Source organism: Squalius cephalus (genome assembly GCF_949319135.1).
Source record: "Squalius cephalus genome assembly, chromosome: 18".
Lineage (NCBI taxonomy): Eukaryota > Metazoa > Chordata > Actinopteri > Cypriniformes > Leuciscidae > Squalius > Squalius cephalus.
This window is the reverse complement of record NC_137139.1, coordinates 8,774,365-8,792,813: the sequence shown is the minus strand read 5'-3', so window position 1 is coordinate 8,792,813 and position 18,449 is coordinate 8,774,365. Positions and strand designations below refer to the sequence as shown.

Below are 18,449 nucleotides of genomic sequence, written 5' to 3'. Positions count from 1 at the left end.
ATCATCTTTGCGCACACAGGCTTCAGAACTAGGGGGATCAGATTTCCAAACCAGTCTTTAATCTGTCATTTATTTTAATTCCACTTCAGTGTCTTTTAAAGTGAAAACTTGCTGCTGATCGCACATAGCACAAAGCACAGAAGATCAAACGCTCTGCTCTGAGTTTAATCAGCTGGAGACCCTAGTGAACTCATGATGAAAACTGTCATATTTGTATTTAAAGAGGACCATACATGAGGCCAGAACTGCAAGAGGAGAAATTCAAGGTTAGATCGGTTAATGTTTGCCATTTTTTGTGAAATCGTAAAGCAGGGACATTCATATTCATATCCATATCCAGCCTGGTCTCACTGTTATTAAGTAGGTATTAATACGTAACATTTAAAGGGGACATATCATGCTAAATCCATTTTTTTAGCCCTTAAATGCATTTTGTTGTATATTTGGAGTGTTTAGAAGTACAGAAAAGTTGAAATAATTCTTCAGGTGCTTCGTTGATATCTTTATATTCTGTTTTGGCCTTATTTTTCAACCTGTTCCGATTTTTCTGTTCTCTATGACGTTTTGTGAACTATTACGTCACAGTATTTGCAGCGGAACTGCCAAATAAGGACATTGACTTCCGGCCCAACACTTCGAGCAATCCGCCATTTTCATTTCTCGCGGAAATTTTGTAGTCCAAGCTAAAAGATGCAGAAGTTACGAGAGGGTAAGTTAAAATGTTCGGTTGTTGGATGTAGTAACCCACACGCTTCATTACACCGTCTAATGTAGATGAACTGCTGCGCTTCTGACAGGGCGCATGTTTAACTGAAAGAACGAGCAGAGAGAGAGAGAGACCCGGTCGCGCGCTAGCACTCTCTCTCTCTTCGGAGCCAGGCGAAAGTGTAAACAAGACTTCACCGTCTCCAAACTAGACGTTGTCTTGCTCTCTCTCCCTCGCGCATATTAATACAAATAAATCGACACGGTGGTAAAAGGTGGGAAGACCAAAGTTTCATGTGTAAATACAGTAACACACCATTGCGATACATCCATATGAAGACGTTGTTCTACAGGTTCGTCGTCTTCATTTTCATCTCGCTCCGGCTCCGACTCTGGCTCGAACATGTAAGGCTGGCTGGACAAGTCTTCCGTTGTTGACATTTTGTTAATAACGTGTGAATAAAAAGTTTCTGTGCCGCTAGATAATCGTATCTCTGCTATCAAACTACAAAAATGGCCGAACGGGGTGGAGTTGAACCGAGTGTCACCTGGAGAGGGGGCGGGGTATGAAGTGTCTCAATTGTATTTAAAGTGACCGCACCAAAACGAGTTGCTCTCAGACGCACATCAGAAAAGGGGTAGAAAAGGGGCCTGTGGAGCTATAATAATGAGGAATTCAGACCCAAGCATTGCAGTTCCGCTTTATATAGACTACAAATGTATGATTTATATGTAAAAAGGAACGATTTAAAAGCATGATATGTCTCCTTTAAGTGTACAAAACATACTTTTTGTCCGTTTGGATAGATGCTGAAACGTACAATATACGTTTGTCTTGGCAACATTTAAACATAAACATTATTATGTTTTTACAGAGTAAAATTTTGTTGGTGTATTTTATGGTTCTAGAGTCAGTCACAGCATAGGACTATACTAAGAAAATGCCTTTTGTGTCAATAAACCCGCAATTCTGACTTTTTTCTTGCAATTCTGACTTTATAACACATTTGCGAGTTAATATCTCGAGATTCTGACATCTTTTCTCAGAATTGTGAGATATAAACTCACAATTGCGAGTTATAAAGTCCAATGCTAAGGAAAATAAAATAAAATTTCCTCAGAATTGCGAGTTTATATCTCACAATTCTGACTTTATAACACACAATTGCGACTTTACATCATGCAATCTTTATATCATGCAATTCTGACGTTATATCTACCAATTGCGTCTTTATTTATTTAAAGAATTTATTTCTCACAATTGCGAGTTTATATCTCACAATTCTGACTTTATAACACGCAATTCTGATTATATCTGAATTGTGAGATGTAAACCCGCAATTGTGAGAAAAAAAGTCAGATTTGTGAGATAAAAAGTTGCAATAACCTTTTAAATTTTTTATTCTGTGACGGAAACAAGCTTCCATATGTTTCATTGTATATGAAAGCACAAGTAAATGTACGTGTGGTAGAATCACACTATACGTAGAAATACACACGAATACTCATGAGATCACGTCGTCAAATCCATCACGCTGCAGGAATGAGGCATTTTGCCCTTTTTCACAATTTATGTGGAGACAAGAAGTCTAGGATGAGACTCTCAGACACAGTGGCTTAAAAACTCCTTTCTTTTTTTGTAAGAAGGTCAGTCAAGGCAAGAAAAGTGTCCTTTTATTTCATTTTTAAAGAGCAAAAGTTAACATAAAATGGCATCCACGGCTCATTTAACTTTATTAATTCCAGTAGGTCAGGAACTGATTGGATCTCGAGCTTCTCGACACACTTGTACTAATCTATCATTATTATTTACTATTATTGCTGCAATCATTACATTCATGTTAACCAACATTGCGTAACTGTGTAAACTAATGGCAAGATTTCAGTAGGTAAATATAAGAGTTGTCAATTTTGGTTTCATGGTGACTTTAACCATGTAATGTTCAATCAAAATGTTAAACGAAAATTATTCTAGTGAAACAACTGACTCTCTGGCAAGGCATGGCGGACTTATCCAATTATTTAGTTTAAAATAAACCCCGCCTCTCCACAATTGTCTGGAATAATGTGCACTGATGATATGTTTGACCATGAAAATGTATTGAGAAAGTCTAATGGATCCATTATGATTTCATGTTGACTTTCAGGCCGATGGAAAGGTGGCTGAAATATGAGCCATATCAAAAACCAAGCGATCCAGTTATCTAGGCTGTTAAAAGGCTGATTTGCTGTATCACTATGTACTGAGCGCTGGGTTCTGTGAATTAGTGCTGACAGAGTCAACAAACACGAGCTCTCTAATAAAAGTCGGTCAATATCCCCTGGCGCTTCTGAATTTCATGAAAACCAAAAACTGCACAGTTTCATTTTGCTCTTGCAATCTGCTCTGAATGTATTTCAACCGCGGTCATCACTCTTTGTTAAGTCTGACACGTGGCGATGCTGTCGCGCACCGCAGCATGTCTGTTCAGAAACCTGAAAATCGAACGTTACATGAAATGGTCTGATATTCTCAGCTCAGTTGGGCTGAATGTCACGCTAACGTGGAACGACAGTCATTCCGGCTCTGCTCGTGGGGATTTATAATCAGCACCAACTGAAGAAATGGGTCATCTGAAGTTCCTTGTCATTTAGCAGAAGACTCTTTCCCACACAAATTCATGAAATGGTCCCACTGGAAAACCAGAAGTGCCTTAATCAACGGTAGTTGACGGGAGATAAGGCAGAAGTGGGAACTCTCTGCTTTCATAAATTGGCCACACTTGGGCTCTGTTCCAAAAACAGGGCTGCTTTTTAAGACATTATACGGTAGGCACGTTCCCAACGCTGAGGCTGTTCCAGATGACAGGCTGCTAAATCCTGCTGCCTTCCAAGACACCTTCTTTTGTTTATAAAGACAGCATCACATGTATCTTTAGCAGAAAATGTATTGAGACAAATTCAGTGGAAAAAAAATCCATCTAATTTGGCAGGCAAAATGAGAGAACAGTTCACATATCCAGGATTCTTAGAAGCACAAGTCATCATAGTTGTGTAAACTATCATTTTAGCATTCCCATTTGCCCAAATAGCAAAAAAAAAATAAATAAAATAAAATCCACAATAACTTTACTTTGACTTTGCCTGCTCATTTTAAAACCCCACCACACAACACTTCTTTATATGTATATGGTCAGAGTCAGACACTTGCATGTATCATAATACTTGGTAACACTATTTCGATTGTCCACTTTAGACATTCATGTACGTCGTTGCAACTACATGCCAACTAAGTAACTTTGCAACTACATGTAAACTATCAGTCATTAGAGTATTAGTAGACTGTCTACTTAAAGGCGCACTATGTAAGTTTTCGCCACTAGAGGTCGTTTATTCAAAACAACGGCGTAGCTTGATGACGCCTTTATTTCGTGGAATCATGGGAGTTGTTGTCTTCACCTCTACAGCCGGTGGAGAATACGACGGGACTCGGGCAGAAATCATATTCATGGATGACCGGTATTAGTTATGGTAAAACATGGTACTCGCTGTACATCAAGAACACGAGATTTAAACAAAAAGACTAACTGTGTTGAACTGTATAACAATGATTCGTTTTCTGTCGAAACAGTTGCTCACCTGTCTAATAAATCACATAATATATTAAAGCGTCTTTAGTGCTTCTATGGTTTCTACACCTCGGAAATCGAGGGCAACGCGGGTATGATGTCATTGATAGGAGACGGACGGACATGGTCCGTGTCCTGGTTAAAACTGCTTATTTTTTCCTCAACAGATGTTCTATTGACTATAAGTATCTTTGCAACTACATGCCAACTTATTCTACTAACCCGAACCCTAACACCTAACAGTCTACTAATACTCTAATGAGAGTACATTGGGATAGTTGCAAAGTCACTTTTAGATAGTAGAATGTCAAAAGCAAACCATCAAAATAAAGTGCAACCTTATATTATTTTAGATAATAATATCTTAGATCTTACCAAAATCATGCTAAGTTTCAAGTTACGAGGTTTAGTCACAAGCTCTTTTTAATACCTTTCATTGGTTAAATATTTGCCAAACCCACACAGATTTCGCTCATGTTCAAGTTAGATAATGCAACTGACCAACAGAAAGCTGATAGGTTTGAAAGTGACTTCTGTGTGAGCTCCACAATTGACAATGGATCTTTTTTGCAAACGAAATTTTGCTAATGTACCGCACTTTTAGAAGGCTGATACGAAGGCAGTGGACGGCAAGACACCGTCTAGGTTTTGGAAGAGAGTTTGAATCTTTAGAGTTGCGGCTTGGTAGAGATATTTCAAGATATATCAACATTTTTGTACAGAGAGAGAATCTGCATTATGAAGCGAGACATGCCGACAATATTTGACACTTCTCGACAGTTCTTCAAACCCTGCACTGTGAATAAGCTGGTTGTGTGAAGAGTGTAAAAGCTCTCCGCTGAAGAAAGTTAATGACTGGAGGTGGCAGAAAACCAGAGCCTGAGGACAGTCCAATTAAAACAATTGCAACTGCAGATATTACATGCTTATATTCTCCTTCAAGATGCTTACGTTTCCATGTTGTCTCCTTCTAGGACCGTCTGGACGGGCAGGTATCCCAGGCGAGGGTGCTTCGCGAAATACTTCTTTGAGCGGAACTTGTTTTTTAAGACTTTGGTGAAATCCCGCATGTCTTCTCCTGAGGTGGTCTGAAAAGAAGAGGAAGAGAGATGATGGATGTGAAAGTGGATTTACTTTATTAACAATTGTTCAAAGCAACTTCAATAGAATAAAGGCTGAGAGTCACTAGTGGTTTGAGCTTTGCAGAGCAGGCGTTGGTAGAGTCTATTTAGCAGTGTCACTCTGAATCTTTCACACTAAACTTTCAAACTTTTAAATTCATTACAGTATGAATTATTCTTCTCATCTAAACACTTGCTGTTCCACTGCAGTTACAAAATAAAATCCAACAAAATTGAACAGTTACTAATATAAACGAGGGTCTGTAAGTAAAAAAATAAATTGTGTAAGAAATACATTTTCAGCATCATTACATCATTACATTACACATGATCCTTCAGAAATCATTCTAATATGATGGTTGGATGCTCAAGAAGCATTGTTATTATTGTCAATGTTGAAAACAGTTGTGATGCTTCATATTGAATGGAAAACGTGATACTTTTATATTTAGAAGGGCATAAAATAAACAGCAGAAGTGTAAGCAATATGCACATACAAATGTATACACTCAACATTGGGTTTTTGCAGTGATGCCATAGAAGAACTATTGTTGTCTTAGTGTGAAGAACATTGTAAAACTCTATAAAGAATCTTTTGTGGAATGGAGAGGCTCCGTGGATTTTAAAGGTTCTTCATGGAACCATGAAGCCAATAAACAATCTTTATTTGTATGAGTGCACACACACACACACACACACACGTGAAATGCAGTATAAAGAGAGCACATAGAGCTCATCAGCCCATAACTTCTCTACTATTTTCTCTCACACACACTGGCAGACTCAAAGCACACACGTCCCCACAGATCCACACGCATCTCATCCTCCATTTGTCTACTGAGCCGAGATGAGGTGTTTCATTCCAGGATTTCTCCGTCTCCGCACAAAGTCTTCTTCATCTGCATATATTAGCAAACCAAATCCTATTTCTCTTGCAGACTAGAAGACCAGCTGAACAACAAGGTTGTGACAGTCCATATATTACAGGAGGATTGTGTCTCCAACAGTTTGTCTTGTTAAACTCAAGTAAACCCACAGACCAACAGAACCCATGAACTCCAGATCTGACACTCTCATGAGAGTTCAACATGGCGGAAAACAAGAAAATCTCTTTGTTTAATTACAACAGCAAATTGCCTTTACATTTTTATTTAGGTTTTCTTACGACAGAACATGCATGAAAGTGAGCTAGACCAACCTGAATACATTTGTTTTAGCCTTCTGTGTGAGGAACATATCTCTTTTGTGCATATGCATATGTAACAAACCAAGCTTTTAATGTAGTTTATATGTCTATGTCAGGGGTATTCAACTAAAATTTAAAGAGGTCCAGTTAGAGAAAATTTCTTGAAGCAAAGAATAGAAAATAGACTCTATGTGGTGTTTTTAATATGCTTTAAGACAAACCATGTGCAAATTCATAAGTCGACACCATTGCTGAGTATTTTCTCCTTAAAACTGCAGTGAACCAAAGACAGTCTCAAAAACACGCTTTGAAATCGCTGGTGTTTCTGACGTCACAAACTACCTTGTAACCAATCAGATCAACGTGTGATCGTCAACCAGTGGATCTCTGAGCTGAGTGAGTGAGTGGAGGCGGGGCTAATATCTGCATATTCATAGAAGCACGTATACTAAATGAGGGAAGGGTGTAGAGTTACATTCCAGCTATTTTAAGGCATGAAGAAAAAAGAAAAAAATTCAAGGAAAAAACCGTTTAAATATGTCATTTTGGTGATCGGAGATGAGTTTTAAGGGATAAAATGATTGACTACAGGGGGACTTTAAATGCATGCCAAGCGCGTAGTTATATGTAGAATATGTAGAATTGCAAGTATGCTTTGATATTTTCATTAAATAATGATTTTGAATTTGTGTCTGCTCCTCATACAGCTATCATATGGCATCAAACGACTTTGAATAAGGGCTGTCACGATATCCAATTTTCACTACACTATTACCTTATTATGTTATTTTGTGTCATCTCTTTTTCGGCTAATGAGCCACATTTACACTAACGATTGTAGGGAGGCGGAGAGAGAGTTTGTAACCATTGCTAAACAAAACATTGCTTTTTTTGAGCTTGATAAACCAAAACTACATGCTTTCAACGGGCCTTTTTCTATTAACATGAGAAGAATGAATCTCGTCCTTAAACCAATCTTGTATGCATTTACACATTGTGTTTTTCGACGGAGGAAAATTTATCAGACAAATAAGGCAACATGAGTAAATGGTGTTTTTCATGTTTGGGTGAAGTTTTCCTATTAAAAAGGACTGTAAAGTTCCCGCTGTAAACGCGAGCTGAACACAGCACATTACTCATTTAGACTGACACTGGGATAAAGAAACTCTTCGTACCCCACAACTAATAAAAACCATATCACAACAACAAAAAGCAATATCACCACAATGAAAAAGCAATAACAGTGTAACAGCCCAACTGAGGGCCACAAAAAGCATATTCTGTTCAATATTGATCTTCTGCTCTCTGAATTCTGATGACAATATTTGCTGTTGAATCGCAATGAAATGTGTTTTATAGACGTGTTTGTGGAGTGGGGTGTTTCTGGGAAATGTGGGTTTGAAAGGAAATCCTGTTAAGATGAAGTTGCCGGACATTTCACAACCGCTGGCGTGTGTGTGGTCGAGGTCTGACGGGAGTGATGGATTCAGGATTACTGCTGCCTCCTTGAATGCCAACAAAAAACAAAATGCCAACAAATGACAGGATAAAGATGATGATGATGATCCAAACAAAAAAACAATAAATCAGCCCGTTGAAAGTATTAAACAGCGGCTGGTGGTCTCCAGAAAGCAGTTTCTAGCTCTGCACTGTCAACACAATCTTATTATATAACAGTTAGTTCTGGCCCAGTAATTTAATAGGATGAGCGTCGTTGTCTGTGCACTGAAATGTTTCACTGCATCACTTCTCTTACCTAGAGTTACAATTTTATAGATCGCAACATTGTAAACCATTTTTGTTGGCGAAGCCAAAATAAAAAAGCAGGCCATATTGGGTTGGAAATGTCACTCGATATTAACTAGTTCTTTATAGAACTGTTTTATGAAAGTAATATGACACACATGATCAATATTCTTGGGCCTGTGGAACGTTTATTTGATGCTTCATAGAACAGCGCCATAACCGTATTACGGGAACGATCCACATGAAGTGACCTGGGGCTAAAGTGTTTTTGTTCAAGGTCACGGTGGTGCCACACTGCTAGCATGGGGATTCTGGTTATATGGATAACACAAAGGCTATTTCTGGAACGCTAAAATTGTAATATATGCATATGCTAATGAGCTTTAGAACCTACAGCAGTTGTGTTCCCCTTTACTGTGGATTTCAGAAGTCTTATAGACAACTTTTATGGTGCACCTCTGGAGCTTAAAGTCGGCATGAAATTAAAGTGGCAATAATATGCCCTTTTACAAAGTCTTGATTTTTTTTTAGGCTCAACTGGAACAGGTTTTCATGCTTGAATGTTTAAAAACATATTATTTTTCCCATATTTGTCCATTGTTGCGGCTCCTCTCTTCGAATGGGGAAACATCAAATTCTCCAAAACTGTTCGCCAAGCTTACGATTAAATTACATATCTGAAATCACCAATGAAATCTGACAACAGCGGTCTCATAAATTTTGTTTCTAAACGCTCGAATCATGACATAAAAAACGACATTTTTTAGGCTGGATCAAGCTAATGCGCAGTGGAAGTGTGTCTGACTGTTTCTATGGGAGCCGGAGCTTCTAACGGCTGCAGTGACACGATGACTTTACCAATCGCCGATTGGCTCTTATTTAGAAGGCGGGACTTATTCCGCCATATTGAGCGTTGCACTTTTTCCCATTCAAAATAATATGAGTGACGCATCTTGTGTAATTCTATAGTCTTTGCTACTAACCAACTCAACTAGGCCCCGCCCCTTTATTCTGCGTTTGCCTTTGGCGGGAATTATTTAAATGAGGAATATTGTGACGTGGGAGAAACTCAAGACTGCAATGGAGGCGTTTCAGGGAGTTTAATGAAAATGCCATAACTGGATCTTCTTGTGAAATTGACAGACTTGTCTCTGGTGACGTATGCCAGCTTCTCCAGTCAATTAGTCCACTTAAACCCGCCCCTTTCTTCCCATCGCCTACAAAATCGCATTCATTTTTAGTGCCACGCCCACATCTCAATACCCAATAATCAACAACTGAGGTGTAGAACCGACTTACATTTTTTTCTTTTTTGATAAACCATTATACTTGAATGTACATCACAATAAGGGAGAAAAGATCTTTCTCTACTTCAGTTTCATTGTGACTTTAACAACTTTTGTTGAATGGAAAAGAGCAGCGTGAACATTCTTCAAAATTTCTCCTTGTTCTTTCTCCAGTGTTCTACAAAATAACAGCTTTGGAATGACATGACGGTTCATTTGTGGGCGATTCAGCTGACTTGTGGTGTTCAGGGTCCCTCAGGGGGTCCCGTCAGCTCAACCCTCCAGTCAACCATCTTTAAGACTAATGAAAAAGGCAACATTTCTTCACAAGTGCTGGTGATTAAAGTTGAATCGTTTTTAAGTTGCATCATTATTCAGTCTAATTTCTCTGAATTTGCACACAGTCGAAGAGAGCAAAAATACATTTGGTTTCCTTTTGTCATGCTGATCAATGACAGTGACAGCTCTTCAATTTCACGCTCCGAAAATGAACTGTCGAGTTAAACACATTCAATTCCAGGTTGCGCACATGAGAAGAAGGAGGTGGAGGAGAAACTAGCCAACTCTCGTACCACGGGCTCCTGTTCACCAACCACACACTTCACAGTCCCAGCTGGAAGAAAAACTATAGAGATGTGCTCCTGATGCGAAGTCAGTTCCTAAAGGCATTTAGCAGGATTATGCCTCCTACGAGAGCTAAGATTATAAAACAGCATTGCAGTTTTCCTTTACTTAAATAAAAATGTATCTTGGGCAACTTCGGTCCTGGAGGGCCACTGTCCTACAGAGTTTAGCTCCAACCCTGAAAAAATCACCTGCCTGTAATTTTCTAGTAATCCTGAGGACCTTGATTAGCTTGTTCAGGTGTGTTTGATTAGGGTTGAAGCTAAACTCTGTAGGACAGTGGCCCTCCAGGACCGAAGTTGCCCATCCCTGATATAGGCAATAGATAGTAAGGCTGCTCACTAGGTTTTGGAACAGAGCCATAGCTCTACTACTACTGAATGCCCACTGTAAAGTCCATTCATGCGAAATGTCTCTTTTATGAGCTCTAGTTTGCAAGCTTCATTACACATGCCTTAATTTGATGGGTAGAGAAAGACTGTAGGGCAGGCGATCACGCGCGAGTAACTCACCGGTGTGCAGTACTCCACCATTGGGTAGTTCAGTTTATGACCCTTCGCCGTGCGACCGGAGAAGAAACAACTCTGGCAAACGTCATAGTTGAAGTGCTTCAAACTGCGATATCTGCAAAAAGAGGGGGAAAAAAAACACTATTAGTCAGATAACATGCTTTCATTGTACGGTAAAGCAGCGTGAACATTGATCCTTTTCTGTTTTACAGAAGAAAGACAGAGGTTTGGAGTGACGTGATGAGACAGAATTTACATTTTTAGATTATTCCTTTAAAAATCCTTAATTCCACAACAGCCACAGATAATCTGTAGTCCCGTCAAACTATAATCCACTCGTTATTGAATTTGCCTGATATTCAGTCCTCTCAAGAATATTCATTCACTCCAGTCACGTCACGCTTGATTCAATAACATCATTAAAACACTGTTTAAAAGTATTTTTACTAAACAGATTTTCTTCATATAAATGTAAATTGAGTGTGGAGGAGGACAGCGCTGTGTGTGGTGTTTGTTTTTGGTTCCTTCTGGTCTCTCCAGGAAATGCAAATTCAATAGAATTTAATTCCTTCAGTGTGCAATATTTCCACCGCGCTGCTGCATAAATGATTAAATTATATTATATTATTTTCTGTGTGATGTAGGTAATAATAAAAAAAAAATGTTATAAAATACAATTTAATGAAGTCACTTCATCTTTTATAACATGAGATTTAGGCCAAATGACACGAAATTGAGAACCCATGTAGCTACAATAAACTTTTTAACCTTTATGTAATGCGATGCACTTACTGCCATTGTAATGACGGACAAAACACGCAAGTCCACATGAAACGCGTATGAAAATTCAAAATAAAACCATTTAAATAGGACTGCCAGTTGATAGTTAAAGGGGTGGTTGATTATGATTTCACTTTTCTAACTTTAGTTAGTGTGTAATGTTGCTGTTTGAGCATAAACAACATCTGCAAAGTTACAACGCTCAAAGTTCAAAGCAAAGGGAGATATTTGCTTTTAAAGAAATCGCTTTTTAAGGACTACAACAAACGGCTGGTAGAGACTACACCACATTCCTCCCGGGTTAGTGACATCACTAACCCTATAATTTACATAAACCCGCCCCTGGGAATGCGATTTATAGATTATCAAGACAGAATATGCTAATCAATGACTAGAAGATAACTACACATCAGCTACATAAATTCATCAACTAACCATTCAGAAATGTTGTTTACATGTTGTCTTCAACCTGTATATGCTCCCAATGAGCCAAATAATGAGAAAGAACCAAATTGCTTACCACAGCTATGCAGACGACACACAGCTCTACTTAGCCCTATCGCCGAACGATTACAGCCCCATTGACTCCCTGTGCCAATGCATTGATGAAGTCAACAGTTGGATGTGTCAAAACTTTCTTCAGTTAAACAAAGACAAAACTGAAGTCATTGCGTTTGGAAACAAAGATGAAGTTCTCAAGGTGAACGCATACCTTCACTCTAGGGGTCAAACAACTAAAAATCAAGTCAGGAATCTTGGTGTGACACTAGAGTCAGACCTTAGTTTCAGTAGTCATGTCAAAGCAATATCTAAATCAGCATACTATCATCTGAAAAATATTGCAAGAATTAGATGCTTTGTTTCCAGACAAGACTTAGAGAAACTTGTGCATGCTTTCATCACCAGCAGGGTGGATTATTGTAATGGACTCCTCACTGGCCTTCCCAAAAAGACCATAAGACAGTTGCAGCTCATACAGAACGCAGAGCAGAACCAGAACATATGAACACATCACACCAGTCCTCAGGTCTTTACACTGGCTCCCAGTTAGATTCAGGATTGATTTTAAAGTATTATTACTGGTATATAAATCATTCAATGGCCTAGGACCTCAATACATTGCAGATATGCTCACTGAATATAAACCCAACAGATCACTCAGATCACTAGGATCATATCAGCTAGAAATACCAAGGGTTCACTCTAAGCATGGCGAGTCCGCTTTTAGCTATTATGCCAGCCGCAGCTGGAACCAGCTTCCAGAAGAGATCAGGGCTGGGTTTCCCGAAACCTTCTTAACGCTACGTCGTTCTTAAGTTACACCATAAGCTGTACCTTATCGTTAATACGTGTTTCCCGAAACGTTCTTAGTTAAGTATACCTTCTGTAAGTCATACTTTCGGAAGGTTGGTCTGGACCACTCTTAGCTTTACCTTATCACTGTTGCAGGTCTATATTAATATAATTCTGAAGTTTTAATACACCCAGACAGTGTTCAGTTAGGCTAATTCAAGTGTTTTCATGCAAAGAATAAAATTGTCATTACACTGATTGTTAATAGAATTTTAATTATATTATTATATATAATAATTTTTTTATACATTTATTTTAATTAAAGAGCGCTTTTAAATGCCAGTGAAAGCATAGGCTACTGTCAGTTAAGTCCTATTCGGACGCTAATATTGTTTCTAATATGGGCTCGTACAGTAAGTCGGTTATTTTAGTGCCGTCCAATCCATAATATCAGTGTTTTTTCTCATCCAACCCGCGTAAAAATCCCAGGGCAAATTAGTACCTACTGTTTTTTGACAAACAGGTCGTACGTTAATTTAATTGCCGTCTGAATCCACATCTCCGAGTTTACAAGAACAGATTCAAAATCCATTGTTTAAACACTTTTTGATCACTGCCGAGCACCGTACGTATGACGTACACTTTTATTACTGAAATGCTTTAAAGTATTTACAAGAACAATATTTCATCACAGCTCCATCTCAGTGAACAAAAATAGGAAAGAGAAGAAAGTACATAAATCATTTAAATGGTTATTATGGCAGCAATATATGATACAATTTTAAAATATGTCGGCAAGGCTATTATAGGCTATTATAGTTTTTTTTTTTTTATAATATCCCATGAGTCCTAATAAATGTAATTTAAACTATTTATGAAGTGCTTATTTTTTAAAGAACACCGCTTTCTCACATAAACAGCCCCTGCACGAGAGAATAAATGATTCTCGAGCCATCGATATCAGCAGATTCAGCACTATCGCCACGGACAGCGCCGGTTAACGTCGCACATAAGAAGGTATTTCTTAAGCAGCTTCCTAAGGCATAGTTCGGGGAACACGCCTAGAAATGGTATACCTTCAGTTAAGTTATACCTTAAGAGTCTTCGTAGCGCGCTAAGAGACAACGTTATCGGGAAACTCAGCCCAGATGTGCTCCTACAGTAGTCACATTCAAATCCAGACTCAAAACACATCTGTTTAGCTGTGCATTTACTGAATGAGCACTGTGCCACTGCTCGTCCGACTGTACTGTACTGTATTTTATTTTTTATTTTTCTAAACTGTTTTAATTATTCTTATTTCTTTTTTTTATTTTTAATTTCTTCTATGTAAAGCACTCTGAATTGCCATTGTGTATGAAATGTGCTATATAAATAAACTTGCCTTGCCTTGCCTTACATGTTGTCACTTCTTCTTGAGTCTCTCCATCTGTCTGACTCCGGTTTGAACATAAAAGGCTAAAAGTTTTTTACATTTCCAGTGCATGTCTGTGTGAGGTAAAAGGACACAAGCTGTTGAAGCTCCGCCCCCTGTGCCAGGAGCAGCAGCTCATTTGCATTTAAAGGAACAGACACAAAAACGGTGTGTTTTTGCTCACCCTCAAAAAGTGACAACTTTAACATGCTGTATACAAATATCTGTGGGGTATTTTGAGCTAAAACTTCACATACACTCTTGGGACATCAGAGACTTATTTTACATCTTGTGAAAAGGGCATTATACCACCCCTTTAAGTAACTAAACAACTTGGTCCACACTTTATGGACTTAATGTTACATGGGGAAAATATTTCTGCTACCAATCTGAAGTCCTCCCCTAGCATTTCTATAATGGACAATGGCAAAATCACCTCAGTCTCTTGAGGACTACTGCTTTCACAAATAGTAACTGTTAATCTGATAAACAATTAAAGACATTTGCATGGCTTTGTAAGTGAATTCATCAATGTAACGAAATTATGGCGCAGGATTTCTTCTCCATTAACACACTTTTTCTCAATAAATCCAGGTTGACTGACTCAGACTTTATTTTTCTCCGTGTCTCTCTCTCGTTCCATTCAGTCTTCTCTACTATCTATCACTGACAAAACACAGTCCGTATCTCCTCTGTCAAACGTCCGGCTGAATCTCACCACTGAGCTCTGCCTCAAACAAACGTCTCAGAAAACAAGATGGTCCGGTCTGATGCGGTCAGTCCTCGAGAGATGGAGGAGGTTTTCAGCGAGACTTAGCCAAAGCTTCTAAATATGGCAGCATTATCAGTAATACATGGGCATAATGTATGTATGCATGACATTTGAAAAGGTCACCACCTATTGTGACAAGAGCACACAGTGTCTGTTTAAAATACAGCATGGAGGCGCGTGATGACGAACCAACACACAATACACCCCTCAGCGCACACTGCAACACACACACACCTTCATTAACTCTGAGCCTGGGAACATTGATCAGCATGTATTTATGGTGCTGTACATGTGCACACTCCTGATATTAATGCTGTCCATAAATTTCAAAGCAAAGAAGACGACATTTTATTATTAATATATCATAACATAATAAAAATGTTGTATAGCTATAATTATTATTTACTGCAGTGTTCTGGCGGCTTTTGCCATTATTACCATCAATGGTGAGTTTTGCTTATACAATAGCTACAATTATACATGTTGAGCTTCAACGATTGTTAAATTCTTCCATACAAAGACTGCCAATGCAAGGTTTTAAAAGTATGTTAAAAGTTTATTCTATTTAATTAATATATTAATTAGTTATACATTTTGATTGCTCATTTATTATATATAATATTTCAAAGACATATATATATATATATATACAGACCCTTTCCAAAAAATAAGAATATCATGGAAAAGTTTATTTATTTCCATAATTCCATTCAAAACGTTAAACTTCCATAGATTATAGATTCAGGGCCCACAACTTAAACGATTTCAAGTATTTAGTTGTTTATTTGTACATAATTTGGGCTTCCAGCTCATAAAACCCACAAAAACAGGATTTCCAAAAATTAGAATATTACATGAAATCACACAGTAATTACGCAGTGATACCATGGTCATTGAACCAGGTTTTGGTTCTTTTGGCAGTGTGGGCAGGTGCAAATCCTGCTGGAAAATGAAGGAAGCATGAAGTGCTCTGGAAATGTCCTGGTAGACGGCTGCGTTGACTCTGGATTTAATAAAGCACAGTGGACCAAAGTCCTCTTGTGCATCTCATTTGGAAACCAAGGTCCCAGAGTCTGGAGGAAGAATGGAGAGGCACACAATCCAAGATGCTTGAAGTCCAGTGTGAAGTTTCCACAGTCTGTGTTGGTTTGGGGAGCCGTGTCATCGGCTGGTGTTGGTCCACTCAACGCAGCCGTCTACCAGGACATTTCCAGAGCACTTCATGCTTCCTTCAGCACACAAGCTTTATGGAGATGCTTCCTTCATTTTCCAGCAGGATTTGCAAATTATGTACAAATAAACAACTAAATACTTGAAATCGTTTAAGTTGTGGGCCCTGAATCTATAATCTATGGAAGTTTAACTTTTTGAATGGAATTATGGAAATAAATAAACTTTTCCATGTTTTTCAAATTTTTTGGAAAGGGTCTGTATATATATATATATATATATATATATATATATATATATATATACAGCATATATATATTTCTGCTCAATGACAGTACACAGAATGAATTCAACTATAAATGCGAGAACATTGACAGGCCTACAGTTGGTACTCGACCAGAATAATACTTTTACCGCCGCCGTTCCAGCTATGCATGTGTCTAATACTTTTTGTTATTTTAATTTGTTAGTAGGCCTAGATTTATGAACTGAAGCATAAAAGTGAAATAATTAAACTAAATGATTATAAAATTAAAACATTGTCAGGACTTGCTAACTGATGTTAGTCGGCAGTATTCGTGTTTTAGCATTAATTAAGAATTAAATAGGCGTACAGTAGGTTGTTATGATTAGCATAATTTTCTTCAATAAATGAAAACAATTCAACATAAAACAATAGAAAAATGTCACATCAATGAGGCTTTGCGTAAGCATAAGAAGTTAAGCTCAAGTTCATAAAGCAGAGTTCAGATGATAGCAGTGTGGTCAACGCTTTAACGTGTGTCGCGGTGCTTCAAGCGTTCTGAGTTCGAATTTAGCGCCCTTTGCGCCACCAAATTTCCCTTTGCGCCACCTGGTGGTCAACAACTTTGAAATGCGACTGGTTTATTCTTGCCGTGGCAGCTAGCACGGCGGTAATATGCACTCTGGTTGACTACCTACTGTAGCTTACAGCTGAACTTTGAAAAGTGTCAGAGCTGATCAGAGAACAGACTGAACAGCACTGACTGTACGACTGTCCCTTTCATCAGTCTCTCTCTCTCTTATTTAGAGTGCTATCAGATGCTGACATTTAGTTGAATGTTTGGGCCTCAGGAGTGAATCTAACCTTTTTGCTCCCAGACAGCACGTCGCGCACCCATATGTGTGTGTGTGTGTGTGCTAAATCTCTCACAGATCTGCTTGATATCACGCTTTGACTAGTGCAGGGCTGTCCAGACTCTCCTGCTTGCCTCAACACACCTGCCTGGAAGTCTCTAGTAAGACACTGATTTGCTGGTTCAGGTGTGTTTAATTGGGGTTGGAGCGAAACTCTACAGGACAGTGACTGGACACACACTTCTCACACTGAGGGAGAATCGCCTATTTCTCAAATCTGTCGCATTGATGCAAGAACCGGTACCATGTGTGAAGTTTTACTGTTCTACCTAATGTACAGTCATTATGTAAGAAATAATGTACATTCAGCCGGTTGTTATCTCAGAATAAACCCTATAGATAAATAGTTCAATCGTTTAATAATAAAAATAGACAGGATGATCAGGACCCCAATGTGAAGCGGAGGGGTCTTAATCAGCCTGAAGGGGTTTATTCTGAGATAACAACCGGCTGGATGTACATTATCCTGATTATTACACGGCTACTTGCCACATTTAAACTGTTTTAAAATCGTACCTGTTTGTATCTTATAATCCAACAGTGTACAAATCAATAGTAGCTGCGTTTGTGTGAAACAAGAGAGAGCGAGTCCACGATACTGTTCCTATCAAGCGAATAGCGCTGCTTACTTTAGTGACCCGGTTGAGCCTGTGTTTCTGTTTTCAGCGGTTGTTATCTGGGAATAACTTACCACTGGATGCCGCGATTGACCAATCAGAATCAAGTGTTCCACAGAGCCGTGTAATAAGTCATAATAAACCTCTTGAGGGTGATATCTACTTACATAAATGTGTGTGTGTGTGTACCTGAAGCCCACGATGGGGAACTCTTTACAGATATTGCACTTGGCCTGGTGTTTGGCCGTCTCTGCCGCAGCCACTCTGTGCAGGACCGGAAGCCAAACCATAGACTGCGGCTCCAGCCTCATCCAGTCAACAAACTGCCTCGGCTCCAGCTCAACCTTATTGGGCACCTGAGAAAAGAGCACAACCACAAACAGCCAGAGTGAGGGAGGGATTTCAGAAAGCCCATAAACAGCATGAGTGAATAACTCGTAAACAACGCAGCCTGACTGAA

The 18,449-nt window shown here is 38.7% G+C and overlaps 1 protein-coding gene across 7 annotated transcripts in view; it reads right to left on the bottom strand.

The window, feature by feature from the left end:
• utrn (utrophin) overlaps positions 1-18,449 on the bottom strand; it is a gene marked incomplete at its 3' end in the record, with an annotated part of 238,761 nt that overhangs the window by 29,447 nt on the left and 190,865 nt on the right. For 6 of the 7 annotated variants that reach the window (XM_079849569.1, XM_079849573.1, XM_079849571.1 and 3 more), the window contains 3 exons: positions 18,179-18,345; positions 10,789-10,900; positions 5,265-5,401 (listed from right to left, as the gene is read on the bottom strand). In XM_079849569.1, coding sequence (XP_079705695.1) covers positions 5,265-5,401; positions 10,789-10,900; positions 18,179-18,345 — 416 coding nt within the window. Of the gene's footprint in view, positions 1-5,260; positions 5,402-10,788; positions 10,901-18,178; positions 18,346-18,449 lie in introns of those variants that run through there. The other variant, XM_079849575.1, reaches the window with a different exon arrangement.